The sequence below is a fragment of the Falco peregrinus genome, chromosome Z (genome assembly GCF_023634155.1).
Source record: "Falco peregrinus isolate bFalPer1 chromosome Z, bFalPer1.pri, whole genome shotgun sequence".
NCBI classification, from domain to species: domain Eukaryota; kingdom Metazoa; phylum Chordata; class Aves; order Falconiformes; family Falconidae; genus Falco; species Falco peregrinus.
Window position 1 is genome coordinate 57394179 of NC_073739.1, and position 26496 is coordinate 57420674.

General features: G+C 37.4%; 1 protein-coding gene across 4 annotated transcripts in view; it reads left to right on the top strand.

Annotated features, from left to right (window-relative positions):
* FCHO2 (FCH and mu domain containing endocytic adaptor 2) overlaps window positions 1–26496 on the top strand; it is a 99707-nt gene that overhangs the window by 4796 nt on the left and 68415 nt on the right. For all 4 annotated transcript variants that reach the window (XM_055790448.1, XM_055790449.1, XM_055790450.1 and 1 more), the window contains exons 2-7: window positions 5922–6013; window positions 12364–12438; window positions 13793–13934; window positions 14026–14178; window positions 18263–18367; window positions 26111–26209. In XM_055790448.1, the coding sequence (XP_055646423.1) occupies window positions 5922–6013; window positions 12364–12438; window positions 13793–13934; window positions 14026–14178; window positions 18263–18367; window positions 26111–26209 (666 nt within the window). The remainder of the gene's footprint in view (window positions 1–5921; window positions 6014–12363; window positions 12439–13792; window positions 13935–14025; window positions 14179–18262; window positions 18368–26110; window positions 26210–26496) is intronic.

Sequence of the window (26496 nt, forward strand, 5' to 3'; positions counted from 1 at the left end):
ATTGTTCTGTTGCACTAACATCTGTACGTTAATTGTTACAATAGGATGCCTTTTAAACTGAGTAAGTCAAATCTTATCATTGCTGAACAGTTGCACCTTGTTTCAGCAAATACTGAATTTCACCCCTATGAAGGAGTTGTGCTCCCCCACCCCTCCATTAATGGATTATCTACAGTAACTACTTGGCATATCAGTGCAACTCTGAAATTTTCTTGCTACAAAAATTTTTTTACCAATAGGACTTCTATGGCATTTATGACTTGTGTTAGGATTCTTGCAGGCATAATCTGCTGATCAGAGCTGTGTTTTTTACATACTTGTATCTGACAGAGGAGCATGAGCAGTAATTCATGTGTAAAACTAGCTGTGTAGGACAGCTTCTCTGGACTTGACCAAAACAAGAGGCAAAGGATACAATTTTTTCTATTCTTACCCCCAAGACTAAAGCTATTCTATTTCCCACATTCACTCTTTTCTAGGCTTTTCCTATTTAGCATTTATCTAACAAGGTGGGAAGATGTTGGTCATATTTCATTGATGTATCATGTTTGCCAAAAGCAGTTTTAGAGTTTAACTAGGATTTGAAAACTTAATTTGGACATTATCCAGTTTTCATTTTATAACAATTTGAAGTAAATTAGGGACCTACACTTTTTTATGGTTAAAAAGAAATCCTGTAGTTAAATTGGAGTACCACTTCCAAATGTTGTAGTTTGAGTATTTGTCTGCCTGTTTCCTGGGGAATAAGTTATGGGTTTGGTAGGCTATTTTAAAAAGAGGATTGGGCAAGTTATAACTTAAGTGGTTTGTAATTAAAAGTACAGTTTTCTCAGTCTGATCTGTTTCTTCTTTGTAATGTGGCAACGTGGTCACGTTTAAAGGGTTGAAGGAATGATCATGCATGCTTAACCACTGCTGATGCAGGTTCTAAAAGCGTAGTTTGAAACGACAGTAATTCACTTATTACTGAAGTGAGTTAGGAAAAAAATCAACTTCATTTGAACTGTCATCAAGCTTCTGAAGTTTGACCAAAAATCAAAACATATTTAAGAACTGCATGTGCCTCCTCTTGTCTCATGTGCTTAGTTTTGCTGTGAAAACAAAATCTGCAGCTGTCTTTTCTTGCTTCTTACACTAGCTAAATGAGTAGTACGTATTTGACCAGTCATAGGAACTTTAAAATCACCTTAATAATTCAGAAACATTTGTTTATGCTGGGTAGAAAGACAGTGTTACTATAGAGAGTATTGACTTTTAACACCAATAGGCATTAGCGTTGAACAGTTTTAGTCCAAAGGAGACAGCTTGCACTTGCGCTTAGGTAATTTGATCAGAAATCTAGGAAATAAATACTGCTGCAGATTGCCTAGAAATTTCTGGCTACTTTACCAAATGTAGATTTTAAATTCAGAATTATCTTGATATGCAACAAACTAACTTATTCTTAACAATTTTCAAAGTCTGTTAAGTAGCTCAGTAAAACAGTTCCTGTAATCTGTTTCCTGTTATGCACAAGTCATGGAAATGCTGAATTCTGACTTCACATTTGCTGACAGGGTTGCTTTCATTTCCATGAGAAAATCATTGCAGTTCGTTCTTGATGAAGGGAAATGGAAGGACTGTCTGCCCTTGCTTTCTGTGACATAATTTATTTTGTATATAGAGTTGGTCAGTAATGCCTTACTGTAGTCATATTGAAATATTAACTTGTATTTGAAGTCTTGTTTCCACGTACAGCTTGCTGTCAGGGGACGTCCATACTATATATACAAAAGAGCTCTTTTACAGCATTATAAAATGGGAAACCATCTCAACAAGAACACTAGCTTCTGAAGAGAGCGTTTTGTTAGCTCTAGGGAAGGAGGAGAAAACTGCTAATGAACTTCAAAGTAATTAAATTGAGCCTATATGGAAAGGGGACCACTTAATGTTTTGCATTCTCATACACACTTTTACAGTTGTTTCTGTTGAGTAATGATGGAATCATCCTCAACAGATGGTGTTTTACCTGCAAAATGACATTCAGAGTGGTCTTTCAAACTGATCTTGGGAGTTTGTTCAATAGAACCTGATGCTTTATGTGGAAACAGAGGTTCCTCTTTCTCCAAGATGCAACTTCTAGAAGAATCGCCATCTGACTTCACTGTCTGTCATAGCAGTGGATGGTAATTGTTGCTGAATGTGAGTGGAAGGTCTTATTTGTTCTCTCTGCTATGTGGTGCATTTATTTTTAAGTAGGCCAGTACTGGGCTTTTAGTGATCCCCGCCATTACTGTCACCACCAGGAAGGAGAAGGTAAAAATACTTAATGAAGAAATATTAGCTAGACACACAATTCCCACATACAGAATTTTATGTGTGTGGGGAGGGGCAGCTTTGAGGAAAAACCACCAAAACACAAATAAACAGTGTTGATGGCATATGTGCACGTAAGAGGATACATACCTGATTTTTGTAAATTGAACTACTTTTCCTCTTAGGCATAGTGTAAATCTCTGTTTTTATTTATTCTATTTATCCTAATGTATTGTGTTTATCCTAGATACAGAGCCTTAACTCTGGTGCTTATTGTATGAATTACTTGAGCTACTCTTTGTGAACGTAGCTGCTGAATGAAGGAGTTGTGGATAGGCCATATAGCTTTCCCTAAGCAGAAAATTGTCTGCTCTCTGCGTTGAGATACCATACTACATTTGACATAGGTACACATATGTCTCCAAACACAAGTAGAAGATAACTCAGTTTATAGAATTGTCATCAGGTTAATCATCAGAACTCTTGATCATGTAAATTTTTTGGCATCTAGATGTTTGTGTGTATAGGCAGAACCTGGTATTTGTAAGGTAGGCTATGCCTGACATTATATTCACAAATGAAAACATGTCCTTTAGTTGTGCAAGCTTAAACCACATAGGCCCTCAAATCTGGGAGCCTGCTTTGGACTTCCTGCTTTGTTTAAACCTTAATATATTTTTCACATAGTCTCTTATCCTGTGATAACTATTGATAATGCATAAAAGATGTGGCTTTCAGGGGACTTTTTTTAATTGAGGAAAGTATCTATTCTGTTTCTCTTGTACTTTCTGCTATGCAATATGATGTCAGGAACAAGAGTAAGACTGATTAGAAAACTTGATTTAAGTGGAAAGATGAGTTCCTTTGCAGTAACCTTCAGTTACAGTTAGGGAATCACATGATATTTGGAATTGGTTCTGGCTCATTTTGTTCTCAAAAGGTTTGCAGAGTTAGATTTCTGATAGATTATCAGCCATCAGGAAGGCTGCAGCCAGAGACTAGGTCATGGCTATGCTACCCTTCCTGTATTTCTGAAGTGGCAGGAAATTTATGGAGCTGCAATATAGAAAAGTCCCTGTTAAAGGTCCCGTTATGAAAAGTTCAGAAGCAGTGTTCAGCACATTTTGATCAATGTGTTGGTTTAGCTAGAAGAAATGCCTTAAGACAAAGGGAAAGAACGTTTCCTAAAGGAGAATTCTGTAAGCTTTTCCGGAAGAAATGCACTTCTTTGTCTGTCTCCAAATTTGGATACAGTAACAACTTCGAAGTAGTTAAGTAAAAATTTTATTTTGTATTCTAATTGAAAATATCAATGATGTTGTAATTATGGAGTTATTCTGGTGGTTTTGTATTACAAAATACAGTGGCATTCAGGGTTTATTCTGTGTAAATAGAGAAGGTTAATAAGCTACCTGTTAGTGCACAAGTAGTCAAAATTATTGTGGGCTTCAAACTACAAGGAGTAATGGTTACATAGAAGTGAAAGGGCAGTGAAACTGTTTAGACTGGTACTTGAGATAATAAGATAGCATATTAAAAAGAAACAAAACATTTCCTACTAATTGATGTTCATATAGTTTTATTTTTCAAACATAGATTCTGCCTTGCTCCATAGACCTGTTAGTTTGCTGTATTTTTACCCATTTAGTTCAGCTTTTACTTTTTACAGACCTTTCTGTAATTGCCCTTACGCCAAAATGATCTGCATTTTGATGAACTTTTCAGGTTACAACTTGCTGCAGCCTTCGAAAACCTGTGATTTTATAGGTGTTTTTTCTTTTTGTTTGTGTTTGTTTTCCCACATGCTTGGAAGAAGTAGAGCAAATAATCATGGCTAGTAATCTGAATCAAATTGCCTTCCATCATATGCTATTTGTAAATGTATGTGTCTGTGCATGATGTACTTTAAGGCAACTTGCTATATTATTGACTGGTGTATTCTCTAGTGCAGTTAACACTTCAGTGTAGTGGGCCTACTACTGTGGCTGCCGCAAAGTTCTTCCATCCACCCGTGGTTGCTTCCACCTACTTAAGCTGGCAGATCCCTGTCTGCCTTCTCCTTGCTGTCACCAATTCTGCTGAGCAGTGCAACTGTTTGTGCCCTCATAGTGATCTGGATCACCAGGTGTTTTTTTTTATTTGCCAGCTTTATTTTTCTGCTATATAATTTCCCTGATCAGGTGCGCTTTATGGCTGCAAACCCAAATGTTTTTCCAGAAGAGAAAGGACATAAATGTTCGGAGCGGTGTGTGGCCAAATCCTCAGGCTCGTCTCACTGGAGATGTAGAGCGGCCATTGTGAAAGGTCCATGGTTTTAAGGATGTTAAGGTCCTTGAATTCATCCAGAGGAGAACAACAAAGCTGGTGAAAAGGCTGGAAGGAATGTTGTATGAGAAGCAGCTGAGGACTTTGGGTTTGTCTAGTATGGAGAAAAAAAGGCTGAGGGGGTGACCTCATTGTTCATTTATGGCTTCCTGAGGAGAGGAATCAAAGAAGGTTCTGATCTCTTCTCCCTGGGATCCAATGGTAGGATGCATGGGAACAGTTCAAAGCTGTGCCAGGTGAGGTTCAGATATGAGATATTCTTTACTGAGAGGATGGTCGAACCCTGGAACAGGCTTCCTAGAGAGGCGATTGATGCCCCAGGCCTGTCAATGTTTGTGAGGCATTTGGACAATACTCTTAACAACACGCTTTAACATCTGGTCAGCCCTGAAGTGGTCAGGCAGTTGGGCTAGATGATTGATGTAGGTTCTTTCCAACTGAAATATTCTATTCCTTTCTATTCTGTTCTGTTCTATTCTGTTCCATTTCACTCTGAACATGCATGCAGTTTTCCTGAGGGCATCCTTCTGCATCTTTTATATCAGCAGTGTTATAGATCGCTTTTGGAAGGCAGGAGGGGAATGAGTAGTCTGATACTAAAAATTCTATAGTAGCACTGCTATTATGCCATGCCTTCCTTTCATTCCTATTGTTGCTATCTCCTGTCCAGAGGAAGTTCATCACAGTGGTGGTAAGCTGGCTGCATTTATTATCAGTGTTTAGGGCAGTGTCTCAGTTTTAATGGTGAGGTACACCTTACTCACTGGAAAATATTTTAACTTTCAAAAGGGAAGCTACCTGTGAGAAGGAAGGTATTAGTGATTTGGGTTTTTTTTTTACCAATTTAAGAAAAAAAAGAGAGGAGGAAGATGCATGAAGTGTGAAGAATTAGAATATCCAGTGATCCCAAAGTGTGCATTTTAGTTTGTGGAAAATAATGAAAGACATGAGAGAATGAAGAGAGACTACAATATGTAGTATGTGTTTATTAAGACGGGAAGTGAAAGAATAAAAGGCATATAGAAATCTAGAAAATAAATTACTTTGAACATAGCTTAGAAATACATAATAGAAGAGTTACCATTAGAAGAGCCGTAGTAGCTGCTGAGGTAATTTTAGACTGTTTTACTTATAGGGGATTGAAGGGAACTAACAGCAATTGGTAAAAAGCTGAAGCATTAGAAATCATGTACTTCATGGAAATTGATCAGTTATTAAAATGCGTAGGTTCTGTAATTGGACCTGTAATAGCTTTATCGTGTTGTGTTTCATAGTTCTACTTTCTTTTCATTAATCTTTAGGGGGAAAGGAACAATGGCTTTGATGTCCTCTATCACAACATGAAACATGGACATTTGTCAACAAAAGACTTAGCAGACTTTATAAGAGAAAGGTAAGTATTCATCCTTGGTAATCCTGGCTCTTTAATATATTGTTTGTGGTTTTCATTTAAGTTTATAATTATCTTTAACAGTAACATGCCAAATATGTCAAAATCAATAAGCATTTTAAAATATCTCTTATAACCTACAAGAATATCTAGTTTTATTCCATTCACTTAGAACCGAATTGTGACTCTTAAATATTGATTAGTAACAAGCTTCTAATTTTTTGGATTGGAATTAAAAAACAGGAATGAAAAGCTAGAAGTGTCAAATTAGGTGTCCAGGATTTTATTCAAATTAATCCAAATTTTCCATCGTGTTTGGTAGAAAAGCAATAATATAAAGTTGCAGAAATTATCAGTTTAACAAAGTTTTTGACCATAGCTGTAGAATTGGGGTATTAGTGACTGCTAGTATGATCTTATAAAAACTATACTTTTTAAGATGTTGAGAAACTAGGTTCATTAAAGACAGGCAGTGATACATAGGGACAAGAAAATAATATGCAGAAAATAGTAGAGGTTCTTTTTTATGGGGTGGACGGGACAGAACTGCAGTCTGCAGATGTGACAGCTTCCAAAACAGATGACCTAGTGCTGGTTTTCGTTCTTGGTGAGAGAAGATTGCTGCTGTTACATTGAACTTAAGAATTCTGGACAAAATTATTTGTATGTCTACTTTAAAATTTTGTCTTAGTTCAGTTACTGACATCAGGTGACACATGGAAAAAACTTGCAAGAGACTGATTGAGGACCTGTTTCAGTTTCTTGCGATAAAAGGTGACCAAAAAACCAGCTTTTATTTTCTGGACTTTTCCATCAAAATTTCTGTTCTGGTCTTAAATAGAACTCAACAAAGATTTTCTTTTAAATTTCCACAAAATGTAACCACCACAGATCTGGAAGGTACTCTGTTGCACTGACATTTGCATAGTTTCAAAGTGAATTGGAGAAAATGAGAAAAATCTTTCCACTAAGAAGAAACAAGTGAGTTCCAGACTCCATATGTGATGGGCAGTCTCCTGTTGTAAAGACTACACAACCCAAGGAATCTTATGTTCCAGGAATCCCCAATTCCAAAGAACTCGTTATGAAGTCAGACAGGGTTCCAGTGAAATCCTGCATTGGGTTAAGCAGAGGGATATCGCACTGTTCGTGTTTACCTTGAAATGCTTAAGGTTCACAATCAGAAGCTTGTACTTCTGATATTGACTGCTAAAAATGTTTGCTTTGTGTTATCTTTGTGAGTGCCTGGATCCTTCCTTTGAAACATGCTTTAATTTTTGGAATCACTCAGTTTTTATAGCAGTGGCTCATAGACCTAAGTTGTGTATCACCTGGGCACACTTAATTTTATTAGTTTTACATCTGTTGCATTTTGATTTACCTCCATATTTAGATCAGAAGCTCTCTCACTCATTCTGCTTATCTCCTTTATGTTGTATTCTTTGGGCATGCTCCATTTTATTTATGTTGATATTAAGGAGGAGGGTCTTAAGTAAATGGGTAAAAATAATTTGATGCTATATCTGTCTTAGATTCTTTGCTTTATTATAGTGATATGTAGAATTAACAGTCAAGTTTTATTTATAACATTCCTAGTAAAAAGAATGTGGCGTTCTAGTTTTTTTCACTCTATAAGCTCCTCCAAATTAAATTTTAAAGAAAATTTGCCTTTGCAATCAATCAATAAAGTATCTGGACCTTTCTCCACATATTAAAAATATTTCAGCTGACGTTTCTGTTAATTAATTCTAGTGATTTGTCAAGAAGGTGACTTTTCTTTTTCCACAGTTAAACAAGATCAAATAACATTTAAGACTAGAGATTAATGACTATGTTTGTGGCATATAGTTTGTAGTTTCAAAGAAAGAGATGGACTTTAAATATTTGGTATCCTCACTTTAAGTGAGTTTATGGGTGCCTGTAGCTAGGCAGGGAAGCCGTTCACTACCATTGTGAAGTTACTGTAGGATGTCAGTCAGTTTCTCAGGAAATCACAGAATGGTCAGGTTTGGAAGGGACCTCTGGAGATCATCGAGTCCAATGCCCTGCCAAAGCAGGTTCCCCTACGGCAGGTTGCACAGGGTTGCATCCAGTCACGTTTTGAATGTCTCCAGAGAAGGAGACTCCACCGCCTCTCTGGGAAGCCTGTTCCAGTGCTCTGTCACCCTCAAAGTAAACAAGTTCTGCCTTATATTCGCATGGAACTTCTGGGGTTTCAGTCTGTGCCCATTGCCCCTTGTCCTGTCACTGCGCACCACTGAAAAGAGCCTGGCCCCATCCTCTTGACATGCACCCTGAAGATATTTGTAGACGTTGATAAGGTCCCCTCTCAGTCTTCTCTGCTCCAGGCTAAAGAGGCCCAGCTCCCCCAGCATTTCCTCATAAGGGGGATGCTCCGCTCCCCTCATCGTCTTCATAGCCCTCCGCTGGGCCCTCTCCAGCAGTTCTCTGTCTCTCTTGAACTGGGGAGCCCAGAACTGGACACAGTGGATTGAGGGAAAGAATCAGAAAAGTAAAAGTGAAAAAACTTGTGGGCTGAGATAAAGGCAGTTTAATAGGTAAATCAAAAGCCGCACACGCAAGCAAAGCAAAACAAGGAATTCATTCACCACTTCCCACCGGCAGGCAGGTGTTCAGCCGGGCTCCATCATGTGTAACAGTTGCTTGGGAAGACAAATGCCATTGCTCTGAACGTCCCCCCTTTCTTTCTGCATCCTCAGTTTTATATGCTGAGCATGAGCATGTTATGGACTATCCCTTTGGCTAGTTTGGGTCAACTCTCCTGGCTCTGCTCCCTCCCAGCTTCTTGTGGACCTGCTCTCTGGCAGAGCTGGGGAAATGTGAAAAGTCCTTGATTTAGTATAAACATCACCCAGCAACAACTAAAAAAATCTGTGTATTGTCAACATTATTCTCACACTAAATCCAAAATGCAGCACTGTACCAGCTACTAAGAAGAAAATTAACTCTGTCCTAGCTGAAACTGGGGCAGTAGCATGCATTTATTGCCATGGGTTAAATTCTTGATCTCAAAAGAAATTAGATTGAGCAGTACTTCAACAATATTTTACAACATTGCCCAGTTGTCTCTTGAGTATGTTCTATTTTGCATCTTTGTTTGTTTCAAAGAGATTAAGATATGTTGCACACAATTATGTGTTCTCCTCCTTGCTTCACAGAGTATAGTGTGAATATGTGACTGGATGAACAACATTAGGATCCTCCTAAATCTAGTGGGTTTGTGCCCTGGCTTTTAAATACCTGATTTTCTGAACTAATGCCTATGAAAACTAAACACATACGTTTGAACTTTCTTCACATCTGTCCTTTTGAACATATTGGCCACCTTTTTTTCAGAAGAGACACAGGAGAGTGAAAACTACTGAATAAGTAGAGACAGATCAGAGTTGGTGATACTACTTTCAACAAGTTAGAGTACTTAACCTTTGTATGTACTGTTTGACAGTAGTAACCTGTTCAGTCAGGATTGCTGGAGTCTCCAGACTATCCAGATAATTTGCTTTTTTATGGAGTGATCTCACAGAGAAAGGAAAGATGGCTGAGTGTATTTGGATGTGTAGACTGCTTAGGGCACAAAGGACACATGAGGCCAACCTGTTACTTTTGCTGTTCAGGTTTGTGTTTTGGTTGTATGCAGCCTCATAGGGGAAGAATCTATCATTCCCTTTTCTCCTTAGAAATAGTAATGAAAAAGAAAAATTCTATAGGATGTGGGATTTTTTTTTTTTAAATTTATAGACAGTTTAAGCATTTTTTAAAGATTTTTCTTCCAAAACTTCTATAAGAACCTCTGAAATTACATGGTTGTTTCCTCTGAAAAAATACCCCAAACTTTGAAATGTGTACATAATATAGTATTTCTGTACTGTATCTGCTGTTCCAAAGAAGGAGCAGAGTTTACCTCCTTGGCTCTGTTCAGTTAGTCAATACCGATTTAGTTTTCAACAGTGTTTTAATAGTTTTTCATTTGTGTTTTTGAGTACTTGTTAATGGTCAAGTACTAAAAGAACTGTGACACAGTTGAATCTTTGGTTCAGAAATACGTCACCTGAAGGAGTGAATTTTGTGGCAAGCAATGTGCTCAATGTTGATAAATCTTGGGTGGGGCAGGTTATCTACTTATCTGTTGGAAGATAGATATCTTTGTTCTATTCTTGGTAAAGCATGTAGAATTTTAATTTTTTTAAAGATGTAAAAATATGAAAAGGTTGGGCTGTCCCCACAGGTTTTTTTTTCTTTAAATACTGGGAAGATTTTGTAGGTGAACTGTATTGTGTTTGTGTGTATTTAACACCTAAACTGTTTACATGTGAGAAGCCACTGTGCTCAGCTAGGGACTGAATAGGTATTGTGTTAGCTTTTCTCCAGAAGTCTTTCAAACATTTTTCTGCACCATTTGCCTGTGAGTGTCATAAAAAGAATCTCCTGGGCCATAAGAAACTGGCAGTGGGTATATTCCAGTTTAACTTTTAAATGTTTAACAGATCCCAAGCAAAGACAGATTTTCAAGTGGGTAAAAATTAATTTACTGAGGTGTTTATACAGTGTTACATTGTGCACCACAGTACTCTGGAAGGTCAGTCAATAGAACAAATGTAGATACATGTGCCCAACTGGTCAATAAGAGCATCTTGCAGTTGTTAGTGTTTGTAACTGTTGTTTGTTGATATTATGTGGTAGATTGTGGAACTCCTGTTTTCTGGAGACTGTTCAGGTAACTATGCTGTAAATTGGTCCAAAGAAAAAAAGGTGTGGATTTTGGTCAGAAATCTTGTGTTTAAAAGAAAAAAAAAAAAAAAAAGGCACTGATCTATCAGATTTAGAAAACTTCTACAGAAGCTATTCGTAATTAATGGAAATATATTGTTCATCATGGAAATTAAAAAACCTGTCAGTGTGTCTTCTGGGTGTCTGTGTATATGTGCTTGTTGCTGTGCAGCAAGCAAGAATTCCAAACTTTGGAAACTTGAACTTTTTCTTATCATTAAAATATGTACATATGTAGAAGGAGGATAAAGTTAATTGACTTCTTTTATGGTGAATAACTTCGTGGTTTTTTGTAGATGGTATTTAAAATGTAATTGAGTTACTGCATTTTACAGTTTAATACCCTTTTCCAAACTGATGGTCCAACTGATCGGATGGTTATTTTGTAAGTTCACTAGGTTTAAATGCACACCCCTCTGCTTCAAGTGACCACTGCTGCTTTGTTCTTTTTGCTTGGAAAGTGTTGCTGTAAAGGAGAAATAAAAACCTTTGCCTCAGCAATAACTAGTTATAGCCATGGTATAACTTGAAAGGGGTGAATTCTTCATCTCCCTTTTTTTCCTCTTTTTATTCAGTAGCCCCGGAATAAAGGTACTACATAGCAGGAAAGAAATCACTTCAAGCTTTTGCATTTTCAGGAAAAGGCAGTTACAGTATATACTCAAATCCAGGATGCTTCTAAATCTGAGTAGAGACTATGTACTGAATACTGAGTTAGGGTGGAAAATTAAAATAGTGTTTACTCTTTACCTTAGTAATAGGAGGGTGAGGAAGATTAATGGAGGAGGGACTTTCAGGGATTCACTGCTGTGATACCCTGTGTGTGACTGCTACTCCATGGCAAGTGGCCCAGCAGAGGCTGTAAAGAGGAAATCTATGCTGACCCTTGGATTCTGAATTTCCAAAAGACAAATAAAATTGTGGGTTTGAGTGCAGGAAAGCGTAATGAAAATTTATGTATGGAAGAGGTTTTCCAAGATCAGAATATATTGAGACAACCTTCTTCAAAGACGAGTATAAATAGTAGAACGCAATAATTTTCATAGCATGTTATTTTACTGTTTTCCAAACTCCAATATCATTATGTGGGGAACTTAAAACCCCAAAACACCCCATTTTATTTAACATTATTTCTTGGTAAGCATTCCATTTGTTTATGTTAATGTTTTTATTACAAATATATTTGATTTTGTTGCTCTGTAAATCTGTGGTGTTTAGACAGTGTTAGGTGGGTGATTTTTATGTCACTTTGTTCTGACTGTTACCAAAGAATGTTAAAGTCAGAGGGGAACAGCAGAGTATAGGAAGGAAGGAATAGTCTTTTTCAAGTCTTGAGTCCCTAGGTTTTACTTCTTTCTGTTCCCTGCAACATTCTGTCACAGGGTTCTTTGATTTATTTTTAAAATACACTTCTGTGATTTTGCATGTGGTGTTTGAGGTGTCATTAAAGTGAGTCATTTTCAGCTAAAGAAAATAGTCCTGTTTTGGACCTTTAGAATGCATATTCATGCGTCTTCAAATATCTTCAAAATTTCCATTATGCTTTTGATGGCTTTCTTTGACAGGGCTACAATAGAGGAGGCATATTCAAGGTCAATGACAAAACTAGCCAAATCAGCGAGCAATTACACACAACTTGGGTAAGTAGGTGTACATAAGAAAGAAATACATAACTGCACAGATTCAAGCTTGATTCTTCAACATCATCAATAAAATAATCAGGTACCATAACTTTGTCACCTTTAAAAATGTTTGTTAGTTCTTCAGTAACCATGCAAAATATCATGCAGCTATGACAGAAACAAAGACAGTACAGTTCTTTGTTCACAGTTTGAAAAAATCCAGAGCCCAAACACAGAGGAACTGTCTTTCCTCTGTGTTTAAAGCTGAGTTCTTTTCAGACATAATAAAGAACGTGACTTTCTATTCTGTGCTTCCAACCCTATGGTAATTACTCTGAGGAGGGAACATGTGGTCCGCAAATGTGGCAATAAATTTATTTATTTATATTATTTCTGCTTTCTGGAGTGTCTTCTCTGTCCTCAGAGATGTTAAGAATGAGAGTTTTCAATAGATTTATTCCATAGTTTAATTAAAGCTTTCTAAGTGAGGTATGTTTTTAAAAACTGAATGATTGATGGTTGTTTTTTCATTAGAAAGATGATGCCAACAAGAACTCAGACTTCTTAGATGAGGCTAGATTTTTTTTTATTTGTAGTAATAACAGCTAGAAAGGGAGCTTTCGTCAGTGCATAATTTGATACCAGTTGCTGCTGCTCTTCAAAGGTTCTGTATCTGCATGTTAGTTTGAACTTCAGTGCTTTAAAAACTGTATAGTACTGATTTTTCAGCAGTGTTAACTAGGAAACTGAGGTAAGAGTGTGTCTTTAGTAGAGAAGCCGTAGCTGGAGAAGTCCATTCAGTATAGAAATCTGAATCTGAGGAATGACCTGTCCCCCACCTCCCTGTCCCATACAGTTAATCTCTGTTAATAAGTAAATCCCTTTTACTGGCAGACCATCTTTGCCAATTTTTTTTCCCAGTATCTTGTAGCTGTAATGATGTAAGATAACTAGAAACTTAACTAACCAAGTAATTTCTGATTTGTTTGCACTTTTCAAGTATATGCATAAAAGTACTTCTACATGTTAAAGTATTTTGAGCTGCTCTTGCATCATCTTTAGGAATACCACTTGGCATTATTGTGTGCTGATGATAGAGAAGATTAAGTGACCTGTGCTGTGTTTTACTCATTAGAGTTAATACAGGTAAAACATAAACCATGGAAAAATTAGTAGATAGGATTCCAAAAACATTTGAAAATTATTTAATAAGAATATGTAGCAGTTGTTGCAGGTTTTGTTTGTTGCAGTTTTAGAAACAGAAGTGAACTTCTGTGAACTTATATACTTCAGCACTATTTTAAAAATAGATCATAGCCAGCTAAAAGGAAAAAATCCAAATGAACATTAAATACTATTTTCCTCAATCTAGGACATTTGCACCGGTTTGGGATGTTTTCAAAACCTCAACAGAAAAACTAGCAAGTTGTCACTTGGATCTTGTGCGAAGATTACAAGAGCTAATAAAAGAAGTTCACAAGTATGGAGATGAACAAATCAAAGCTTACAAAAAGGTTATTAATTTTTTTTCTTAAATATGTCCAGTGACTAGTTAACATTAAAATTAAAATGGATTGGTTTTGACAATCATATGATATTTGGCAGACTAAAGAAGATGTTTCAGGAACATTGGAAGCAGTGCAAAATATTCAAAGTATCACTCAGGCCTTACAGAAATCAAAGGAAAACTACAATGCAAAGTGTGTTGAACAAGAGCGTTTGAAAAAGGAAGGAGCAACACAGAGAGAAGTTGATAAGGTAGTTCTGTGACATCTTACTTTAATTCGTAGTCTTGTCAATCAGTAACCTGTATTCACCTTGTATTAGTAAGTGAAATGCTCAGAAGGGGTTATAAGTAGTTAAAAGTAGTAATTGTGACTATTTCATAATGTGCATGACATTTTGAATACCTAGTTATGTTTTGTTTACACTTACTCCTTATCTCTTCTAACTGCACTGCAGTTCTAATCCTGTATTTTTTGAATATTTGCATCATATGATAATTTTTTTTAGTGGCTTTTACAGAAATTGCATGTAATTCTTTAAGCATCTATGATGGTTTTGGATAAATATCCTTAGGTAAATATTCAATGCCTTGGTATTGAATTGAGGAGTAGGAGGTTTTGTGTTGTCCTTTCAGTGAAACAAAGTAGCTAATTACATGAGTATTTGAAGTCTGTTCCATTGAGAAGAAAAAGAAGTTAACTTTACTTTCAGTGCTAATTTAGAAGGTTCCAGTTTTATGGACCAAAAACCCAAGCGATGTGTATCTTGATGTTGTATTTAATACTGTCCTTGGGTTTTGGGGGAGTGCAATCCATTCACAGAATCACAAAATTACTAAGGTTGGAAAAGACCTCTGGAGATCATCCTGTCCAACTCTGCTGCTCAAGCAGGGCCACCTAGAGCCAGTTGCCCAGTACATATCCAGAGCTTTTGAATATCTCCGAAGATCAATATCTCCGAAGATCAACCTCTCCGGGCAACCTGTTCCATTGCTGACCCACAGAGGAAAAAAGTGTTTCCTGATGTTCAGAGGGAGCCTTCTGTGTTTCTTTTTGTGCCCATTGCCCGTGGTCCTGTCACTGGGCACCACAGGAAAGAGGTTGGCTTTGTCTTCTACATACCCTCCTTTCAGGTATTCATATCTATTGATAAGATCCTCCCTAAGCCTTCGCTTCCTCAGGCTGAAAAATCCCAGCCCTCTCATGGAGGAGATATTCCAGTCCTTTCATCATCTTTGTGGCCCTTTACTGGACTCTCCAGTATGTCCATGTCTCTCTTGCAATGGACAACCCAGAACTGGAGGAGTACTCCCGGTGTGGCCTCACTAGTGCTGAGGGGAAGGGTCACCTCCCTTGACCTTGCTGGCATCACTGTAACTTTTTCCTGTTTTCAGGAAACTAAATAGTAGAGAAAAAGAGGTCATGTTTCCCTGTCTGTAATGATGTCTTCTCTTTTTTAAATCTTGATACCTCTGCCTATTTCTGTTCCAATTGCCTGATCTGTGTAGAACCCTGCCTGTTAGAATGGTCTTAGTGCCTCTTATACCGCTGTCTTCATGGAGCGATAGAGTTGGTTATTGTCTTTTTGCTGGTGACAAAAGTGATCCTTTGACCATGTTCTTCTGATTGTTTTGTCTTTGATATAGATGTATTTTTCCAAGCTTCTGTCTCGAGTGATAGTCAATGTTGGATTCTAGACATGAATCAGAAATATGTGGGTTGGCAGGTGTTTTCCTACCAGTGTATTCAAAGTATAATTTTTCTGAATTCTTTTAAATAGATTGAAACTTTTCAGTAGAAAAAGTTGACGTGATAGAAGGTTTGTTTTTAAAATGTAACATTATCATTGTTCAGCTGGAAACAAAAAAATGTCCAGTCTTCCTGATGTCTACATGAGAAGGGAGAAAGAGGAAGCACTGTAGGATGAAGGCCATTTTTTACTGCTTTATGCGTATCCCCTAAATACTTCTGTTTGAGCAATAGGCCATAGTTTAATGCTTTGCAGATACTTAAAAAATGTTTCCAGTGTGAGCAGGTGACCATGACCCTCACATCTCTTCAGTCATGTCTTTATTCAGGTTTACGCTTGTAATTTCAGAAACACGGTGACAAAGATTGTATTCATTTATTTTTGGTAGAGAATAGGTTTATTACTTTTAGCACATGAGAAGTGTTTTCTGTCAAAATCTCATAATAACTTCTTAATCAGAAAGCAGAGGATCTGCACCAATATGCTGAGAGCTTATCACAAAGCTAAATATTTGGAAAAATACTTTATTGAATAATCTGAGATATCTGAGACCTTGCAATTTTCATTGCAGCTGAAAGTCAGTGTGAACTTGTGTAATAATTTCCTGTTGTTCTCTGACATGTGAACTTCTCTATTTATAGTGACTTGACAAAAATTCGTTGACTGATCCCTATTATTTCACTTGCTGTAAATCTGCTAAATAGAGTTCTAGCAGTTGCTGCACCTGAGAATAGACATGTCCTGTTTTCAGAAGAGATTACTAATTAATCATACAGTGTTCATGTGTTTTATCATTTTGTCTGTCCTGCTGAGTAGTTGGTTTTTGTAGGTGCTCTTCAGCACATAACACTTAGGTTCTGCTTTCATTAAACATTACAAGAGACAGAGGACATTTTGATTTTGTCAAAATACTATGCATATGGCGTTCAATTACATAACGCTCTACAAAACCCCTTGGTTTTGAAGTCTTTTAACTTGGCATTTCCTTCCTTTTAAATGGTTAAGTTTGAAATAACCTTATTGCTAAGTAGTCTTAATTATTTTTTAAAGGAAGTGTTCATAGAGCACTTTGTACTTGCAGTGTAGTAAATGGCATTTGGAGAGCAAGTTGGGACTGTTTTCTTCTTGGTAATTCTCCTGTGTGAATGTGCAAAGTTAGGAATCATGAAGTAAAATTCAGAACAAGTAACTGGTGAGTTGGATACAACCTGTCATGCTTTCCCTTTAATGCCTGAAGGATCCATATTCTTCATGCAGTGTAGTGTTTTCAGGCTCTGTTATGCTGGGTTTAGAAGACTACATGGTTAAGATCTGCTTAAGCTTTCTTTGTAACTGGAAAAATGGAACTGCAGGTTTGGTTCCTTTTCCTTTGAAGTCCTGGTTGATGTTTCCCCAGGTGAACAAGTGCTAGTACTATCCTGTTGCTCATGAGTTTCAGTTATTTTTCTCTTGGAAATTGCAGAATATAACTCTTTCCTGAGGGCATCTTTGTGTTAATTAATTTGAGTTAATAGATAGTGGTCAGCTTTGCAAGTCATTGCAAGTGATAAACAGTTTTTACTGTGGGAGAGATGAAATTAATTTGAAAGAGGGAAGGAGAGGTATTCAGAGCTAGAACAAATAGTAAATACACAGCTATCTTTACTGCTATCATTAACTACTCAGGATTTCTTCTGAGTTACAACTGATGGGAACTTTCAATGAGATAAAGTAGGCATGTTGAACAAAGAGGCTAGAAAAATGCTGGTGTTCAAGTTTATTTTTATTTTCATTGGCTTTTAAGTAGGAAATAGCAAGAATATCGAAGGTTTGAAAAAATCCATATCCTGTGTCATGCTGTAAACTTTGAAAATAACTTCTTCTCTAACACGAACAATCACTTCATTTAATTTTGTTTTGCATGTAATGTTGGGATTCTCCTGTATTTTGCTTTGTCTTTTGAGAAACTCCCAGAAAGATTTTTTTTTAATTATTAGTAACCAATAATGGGAGAAAAAAATGAATAAATTATAAAGACAAAAAGGACTATTATAAACAACACCGTGCTGCATAAATTTGGCCATCAGTGTGTTCTGCATTAGCTTCACTTTCAAATACCTCTTAATCTTAAAACTCTCGTTGATGTAATGTCTGTACTTACAAATTGCTTCCTTCATTTCTAGCAGAGAACTGTACCTTCTTGGGTTTTTAACCATTGAGTCTTTCAGAATTGCACAACCCTGCATCATTCCTGTTGCAAATCTAAATATTTGACAGGAGCTAATTTGTTAACTTCAGCAATACAAATTTGATCTCAAAGTAAGTGTATTACAGATTTGTCATTGCTGATAAGGGGAAGAGATTTAAATGAAGTAATTGCTTTGTTACTGTTTTATGTGGTTTATGCATACCTTTAAATAGAAATCTCTAATGGCTTGAATCTGAGTTATTTGGTGGTGAAATTCTGTTATGACACTTAACTGTTTTGATATGCCCCTGGTTACTTTTTATAGATCATCCCAGGCTTTCTTTTAATAGTGACTTTAAAAACCTTGGGTCAGATTGTATGTGTGACATTTGACACTTTTTTTTTTTTACTGATCTGCAGGCAGCAGTTAAAACAAAAAAAGCTACAGATACTTATAAACTGTATGTGGAGAAATATGCTGCATTTAAATCTGATTTTGAACAGAAAATGACAGAAACTGCACAGGTAAGTGTTACATTAAATGAGTTACCTTTAAAATAGATGAATATATGCTATTTCATCTATGAAGGCATCTGAAATCAAAGCTTTTGGAAAAGTGGTTCAAGATAGAATGGTCTCCTTTGGAAATTAATATGAACAATTATGTCAGAAGTAATATGTTTGAAGGGCAAACACTGACCATGTATATTGTGATGGCACTGTCCTTGAACGACACAGTTGAGCACTAGCAGTCTAGAAAGACTTTTTGAAGATATTGTCAGGAAGAAAACAAAATGAACTCCTGGAAATATCGTAGATGCATTGTGATCACGTGGGAAATCCTGTGAATTGTTCTAATTCCAGAACTGATTCATAGGAGTTTTACGTTTTGGGATCCATCATGGTTTTTTCATTATTATTGCAGCAAAACATTTAGTTATTTGCTAAAGTGTCTTCCCAGGGTTTACCTGAGGTTGTAAAAAGTCCTTACATCTGTTGAAGTTTCTAGGGGTTTTTTTAAAGGCTTTTGATCTGTGTTCCAGAGGGTATCAAGTTCTCTGTATCATTTCATATGCTGCTGCTTGTTACATTTTAAAGTTTCTCTTTCAAATCTGTTGATACCAGACTTTTTTCTACTGCCCCAGATTTAAAAAAGCAAACATCATCATTCTGATTTTTATGGTTGACATATTTATTTCTACATGTTTCTTGGTTTAGTAAAGCTTTTACAAGATAGGAAATTTCTTTTTAGTTGAAAATTATTTGCACTTTTCATTGTTTTCAAAGGTTCAATTTTTAGGCATAGATGAAATTATTAGAGAGATTCAGTCATATTTGTATTTTTGACATCTAATTGTTAGGGTTTTCCGTAACTCCTTGGAAATTAAGATTTCACAGCATGAGTATTATTTAGGTTGGCATGTAAAAAGCTGCCCTGTCCTAAACTGTAAACTGCTTTCCTACTTCGAGAACTTCGTTAGAATCCGATCTAATTCATCTCTGAATAGATGCTCAACACAGCTGTTAGAGAAAGGAAGCCACATATATCACATACCAGAACTCTTCTCTCCCACCCCTCCGTCCAGGCATTTGCAGCAAAGAATTGCACAGGCATGCTACTGCAAAATTCTGCTCTTGACATGACTGTTACATTAGGAGTCTTGACAATCTGCCCCTGAAGAGTTCACAGAAGGCATCTTTTTGTGCAGTATCTTGACGTGGTTCTGGTTGAAGGAGCTGTACTCCCTATGCTTTTTCTTTCCAGTTTGAGTTAAATTTGGTTATGTGCATTGCAAATGCTTGAGGCCAGCTGGATGAGGTTCAAGAAGGCTCCGTGCCGGGTCCTGCACCTGGGTCACACCAGCCCCACACAGCGCTACAGGCTGGGGCAGAGCGGCTGGAACGGGCCTGGTGGGAAAGGGCCTGGGGGTGCTGGTCGGCAGCCGGCTGGGCATGAGCCAGCAGTGTGCCCAGGTGGCCAAGGAGGCCAGCAGCACCCTGGCTTGTGTCAGGAGCAGTGTGGCCAGCAGGGCAAGGGAAGGGACTGTCCCCCTGCACTGGGCACTGGTGAGGCTGCACCTCGAACCCTGTGTTCAGGTCTGGGCCCCTCACTGCAGGAGGGACGTAGAGGGGCTGCAGCGTGTCCAGGGAAGGGCAGCGGGGCTGGGGAAGGGTCTGGAGCACAAGGCTTGCGAGGAGCAGCTGAGGGAACTGGGGTTGTTCAGCCTGGAGAGGAGAAGGCTCAGGAGGGACCTTATTGCTGCCTACAACTACCTGTGAGGAGGCTGTAGGCAGGTGGGGATGGGTCTCTTCTACCAGGTAACAAGTGACAGAGTGACAAGACAAGAGGAGATCGCCTCAAGCTGCACCGGGGAGGTTTAGATTGGATATTAGGACAGATTTCTTCACTGAAAGGGTGGTCAAACATTGGAAGAGGCTGCCCAGGGAGGTGTTTGAGTCACTGGACTCAACCTTACTGGAGGTATTTAAAAGACATGTAGGTGTGGAGCTTTGGGACGTGGTTTAGGGGTGGACCTGGCACTGCCAGATTAACAGTTGGACCTGATGATCTCAAAGGTCTTTTCCAACCTAAATGATTCTATGATTATTCTTCATTCCTTTTAAAAAATCTGTCCCTTTTAAATATTATTTCAGAATTTATTTTGAAGTGTAAAACAGTGATGATTGCAGTTACTCACTGCTGTAATAACACTTTATTTAAAATAAAAATTCAATAAGAGAACTCATGGGTACCATGGTTGAGGCCATACGGCCTGTTGTACTTCTCTCTCATCTCTGATGTGTGAAGCTGTGTTTTCAGTATGTTTTAAATGAGTACTGCTGATAAATACAGCAGTTGTCCTAGTTCCATGCTTCTTCCTTTGTCACTTATTTGTGTGAGGAACTACCTTGCAGAACTAATCCAGCTAAAACTAATGTTTGAAGGAAGGTTGGCTTTAACCCAGAAGAGACGAGACACTTATGGTCTGGTTAATTAAGAGATCTCACAATCATTTGTGCTGGCACAAATGCAGAGGCAATGTAGTACCAAGAGGAGAGAACTGCATCTTTAAGCTGGTTTAATGTGTGACACTGGTGTGGACTCACTTGCACGTGGCAGTTTGTTTAGCATTGTGTATCTTTAAGTAAAAACACTTGCATATCAGTTATCTTTTTTATATCAATTATGGTATCAAAAATGCCTAGGGCAGTTTGACTAGGATTAGGATTGGAATTGGCATGTATGATTACAAGCGCTTGAGAATTTTTAGTCTAGGCAACCTTTTAAACTTAACCAATATGTATCTTAAAACAATTCTTGGAAGCAAGTATAATATAAGAGCAACAAAAGAATCATTGAAGTGTAACATTCCTCCTGGAAGTTTTCCAGAAGTAATAGTAGGTGGGATCAAACTGACATGTGAATACATACTGCTGCTACCCAAAATGGTAACATTTTTTGTAGTGTTCCTGTTAGTGTAGCTATTGTATATGCTCAGTAAGCATTCCAGTAACTCCATCATTGTGTGGTTTGTATAGTGTGTGGCTCTTCTGGATCAGGAAGTTCCCACCCTGTTTGTTATTTGCCTTGCTCTGGAAGTTACTGAACCGCCACTGAAGCAGATCCTGTGAATGCTTCTGATCCACTGCAGAACAAGTTCAGTCAGGTGGCTTTAAATCTTTATAGTCTCACAAAAGCTGTCTGCAGTCTATACTTTTACCTTACAAGAAGGAGAATGTGTTTATAGCAGTTGACTTACTGCTCTTTGAAACAGTAAGAAAAAATTTAACAAGTATGATTTCAATAAGCTGGCCTTGCTAAATTGCCCTGTAAACTTGTTCCAAGTAAGCAAGAAAGCTGCAAGTAACGAAAAGGAGTTCCTGTTTAGAACTGACAGAAGATAAACATGAAATGGGTTTTGTTGTCAGTGAATTAGTGGAGGAAAATGTAGGGGCTTTCAGCAAGCAGAATAGCTGAGCTCTTCAGTATGTACTAAAAAAAATATCCATTTGAAAATCATCTACAACAGAAGAAGACAAAAGTAACAGCTTATTTTGTATCTAGGGACAGAATATAAAAGTGCTCTTTCTTCAGCTTTCTTATTTGTGTTATTAGGTAGGTATTATGTATTTAAACCAGGCTGAGATGTAGAGGAGGAAAAAAAAATCTTTTTACTGTATCAGATGTTACAGCTGGGGAAACCTCACCATGCTTTTGGGCTGCTTTGTTGTTTTGGATTTTTTTTGGGAGGTGGCGGTGGGGGGGCAGGGGGGGAGTGGGTAAGCAGGGAGCATGGGGAAGTTGGTTAGGATCTGGTTGGGTTGGGTTGTTTCCCAGTACAAAAGTGGTACAAAGTTACCTCTCTCTACAGACCACGCTTACCTAAATATCTTTACTTCCTTAACTGCAGCAGCCCTTTTAATTAAAATTTTAATTTTCACTTAACATGATAATGGACACCTTGTCACTTTCCACAGCTGGCCACATTGGAAATAAAAATTGCCATTCTGCCAGTAAAAGTCATACCTGTGGAATTTGTTTTAAGTATAATGGTGTAGCTGCATCTACAGTTTGGTTGTAGGAGAGCTACTTTAAAGATGATGCAATAGGAAAAATAACAGTGCCCATGAATATGTGGAAGCCCACTTCTACATGAAACACATCTTAGATTATCTTAATTTAGAGTACATTTCACCTGAAACATACTAGTTCAGAAAAGAAAACCAATGAGGAGTGTGAGCATTCTCAGCTGACTCAGTGCAAAATCAGTAGGCTTAGCTTAAATCTGCCTTATACTGTTCACATTCTGTTTTTCTGAGGACAAACATTTTGAATTGCAGTGGTGTTACGCCAGAAATCATGTAGTAGTCCTCATTTAGCTGTTCCTTTTCTCAATTAAACTCCACCAATCTTGTTGTATAAAATTTACTTATTGTTCCTCTTCTGTCATTTACTATCTCACCTGCAGTTATCAGCTGAAGTGACTCATGATATGTGATTTTGAGAGGCTGAATTTTGAAACATACTATCTTCCTAATCTTGAATTGCAGGTTGTTATTTTTTGCTGGTTTTATTGTGATTAAAGAAGCAGCATGTCCTGGTTTTGGCTGGCATAGATGTAATTTCCTTCTTAGTAGCTGGTGCAGTGCTATGTTTTGGGTTTCATGTGAGAATAATGTTGATAACGTACCCATGGTTTTAGTTCTTGCTAAGTAATGTTTATACTAAGTCAAGGAGTTTTCAGGTTTTTAGGCCCTGCCAGCGAGAGGGCTGGAGGGGCACAAGAAATTGCGAGGAGATACAGCCAGGACTGCTGACCCCAATGGGCCAAATGGATTTTCCGTAACATACACCATCACGCTCAGTATATAAACTGGTGCGAGTTGGCCAGGGCCTGCCGATTGCTGCTCAGGGACTGGCTGGGCATTGGTCAGTGGGTGGTGAGCAATTGTATTGTGCATCACTTGTTTTTTTCCCTTGTGGATTCTATTCCTCTCTCCCCTTCTCATTGCAATTGTTGTTGTTGTTATCACTATTATTATATTTTATTTTAATTATTAAATTGTTCTAATCTCAACCCTCAAATTTTACCTTTTTCCCAAATCTCCTCCCCATCCCTTTGGGACAGAGGGACTAAGCAAGCAGCTGTGTGGTACTTAGTTGCTGGCTGGGGTTAAACCATGACATGGGAAAATATAGTTCACTGTTGTTTAGAAATTGGATTTGACAGAAATTCCTCATGTTGAAAGATTCTTCTGGGTAAGGTTGTCTTATGCAATTGTTGTGCAGTTGCTAAGAAAGTATATCTTATTTGCCAGATTTTTCACCTTGCTAGAAGCTTTTTTTAAAATCAGGTAGCCCAGTCAATTATTGGAAAGGCTCAAACAGCTAGAAGTGCTAAATTACTCTTCCAACAGTCTTCGGTCCTATCTAGAACTGCATAGACTTGAGTTTTGATGATTCTGCTTTTGAGCAGTCTGTTCAAGAATGATTTTTTAAAAAACATTGTAAAACTTATAGGAAAACATGCATGTTTATAAACAGCAGTAACGCTTACTTAAACTTGGACAGCTAAAGATCCTGTTGATGATGATTTCTCATTTGTATTGTACCTTAAAACACTCAGTGGCTTGCATTTGTGGTGTCATTAACATTACAGATTTATTTTAGTACATCTTTTTTTAATGGACTGGTCATTCAAAAGTGAAAGTAAACAATTTGGTTAGTGATTATATCTGTGATATGAATTACATGGTTGTGTTATAGTAGCTCATTTTATTCTTTGATCAGAACCTTTTTGTATTAGATACTGTACAAGGCCAAGATGGCTCTGCTTCAAGGATTTTCAGTCTTAAGTATAAACAATAAATAAGAAATAGGGAAACAGTTGGGGAAGGGGGATGCTTTCCACTGACATAAGACCAAAAATATCCCTGAATGGCCAACTGTTTTGATATAAATTATAGAGAAGAGTTTAAAGGAGACTGGTACCTCTGTTTTGATGAGTTTTATAGGGAGTTCAGACCAAACATGAAGGAAACATCATTGGCATAATTTCAAAAGCTGACTTTGTGTTTGGGTTAAAATTAAGTAGTGGAAACAGGTACACATTGGAAGGACACATTGTGTACATGTGTTGACACACCAATAGTGACTGACAGCAGATAGTACCATAAGTAGTTTTGAAAGCAAGGGAATATAGTTTATATAATAAGGCAATCAGTAGAATAACTAATATCACAGAGGGTGACCGTATCCTCTGTAATTAAGGGGAAGGCTGCTGGAGACAAAAACTAATTTTAATCCCCTTGATTGATGGCTAGAGAGGCATGTAAATATGGCAGAAGATTGAGGGTTCAGAAGTTAGAAGTACTTGTTTGTATGGAATTGTGTTTGTGAATCACAGTAGCAGGAGGTGTGAAACATGGAGAGATGGTCTTCAGAAAACCCTGTACAAACCAGACAGAGGATTAAGTGGTGCGTCAAAGTCTGGACACACTTGAAAGGACAGTTATAGAAGTAGGAAGAGAACTAGCAAAGAGAAGAAGTAAACAAAGATTTCAAGACAATTATACTTGTCTGTTGGGGAGGATGAGGACATTTTTAGTTCTGATCTTTGGCTAGGAAGGCATCATTGAAAACACTGGAAGAGATTTTGAAATGGCTGTTGGCTGGAAGTCTGCAAAGGTTATATATGGTGAGTTTAAAAATCAAAAAAATGAATCATATGTAAAGAAGCAAAGGATGTAAGTGTTAAAGGAAAAATTCACACAGATGGTGGGTACCACTAGGCTTGCTTTAATCACAACTCAGAGTTGAGCCACTATCTCAGTGAGTGGCAGAGAACAAAGGGATGCAGCACAGCTTAGTACACACTTATAAAATCATTAGTCAATGTCCAGAGGTTTTTAGAAGTTCCCTTTGGCCTTGTCAGTTCTGCAAATCCATCACCTGACTGTCCCAGGTGATTCATCTATTCGGTTCCAGTCTCTGCCTCGGTTCCAAGGTCCTCCTCGGATCATGATCTCCTTTCTGCCTGCTTTAACTCACACAGTCCTTCAAGCACAATTAGTCTTTGAACAAGCAATTCCTATTCACATATACTATTTTTTTTTAAAACACCTGCGTTTCTGAGAGCACCTGTGTATACAAATTGATCAGCTATTGTTTCTCTATTCTCCTACTGATTAACTTGACTAAATTTTAAACCAGCCTTGGATTAGGGCTATAAAAGGGACAAGGCCTGGTTCTGCCATTTAGTAGCTCCAGCACTTTAAATTTCTTAATTCAAAATACATTTTCTTTAACAGTAGGTTTAACTAGAAAAAGAGAAAGCATGTGTATATTGTGAGAAGGAGGAGAGGGTGCTAAGAAGGAGGTGGAAAGCAGATCCAAAAATAAGATTTCTGGGTTTAGGTGAAAAAACGAGACTCCTGAATAAGAAGAGGTTTTGGTTTTTTTAAGGATCCTCTAACCCTGTTTTCTTTTGGTAGAAATAGGTCAGATTACATGGACGGTTAAAGAGCTAAGTAAAAGAATTGGATAATGGTTATGAAAGGATATATTATATTTTAAAGTACATTATTTTGTAACTCTGAATTCCACACCTTCCTTTCTTAAACATTGTAAATACCGTGATCAAGGTCCGGAGGGGGAAAAAAAGGCCGATTTCTTTTTTCCATTTAGTGTATTTAATTACTAGAATTTCAGGTTTAGTATTTCAAGAAATATTTCCATTATGATTAACTGTTTGTATTGCTTTACAGAAATTTCAAGACATTGAAGAAACACACCTTCTTCGCATGAAAGACATTATAGAATCATTGTCAAATACCATAAAAGAAATTCATTTACAAATAGGAGAGGTAATTTTTATATTATCATTTCTTTGTTTGAATTATGCTACATAGTTTTCTTAACCATTAAATGGAACATTTCTTACTGTCTTTGTGTTAATTACAAGATCACATCTTTCAAATGATGGTGAGTTCAAGATAAACTCAAATTTTGATGGCTTCCTGTTCCATTTGTAAGTTCAGTATAGCAAAATCTACAGAGTCAGTCTGAATAAATTTTGTCTTAACAGAAAACAAAATATTTTGACAATTTGGAGAACTTTTAGTGTATTTCAAAGTTCTGTTCCCTAGATACT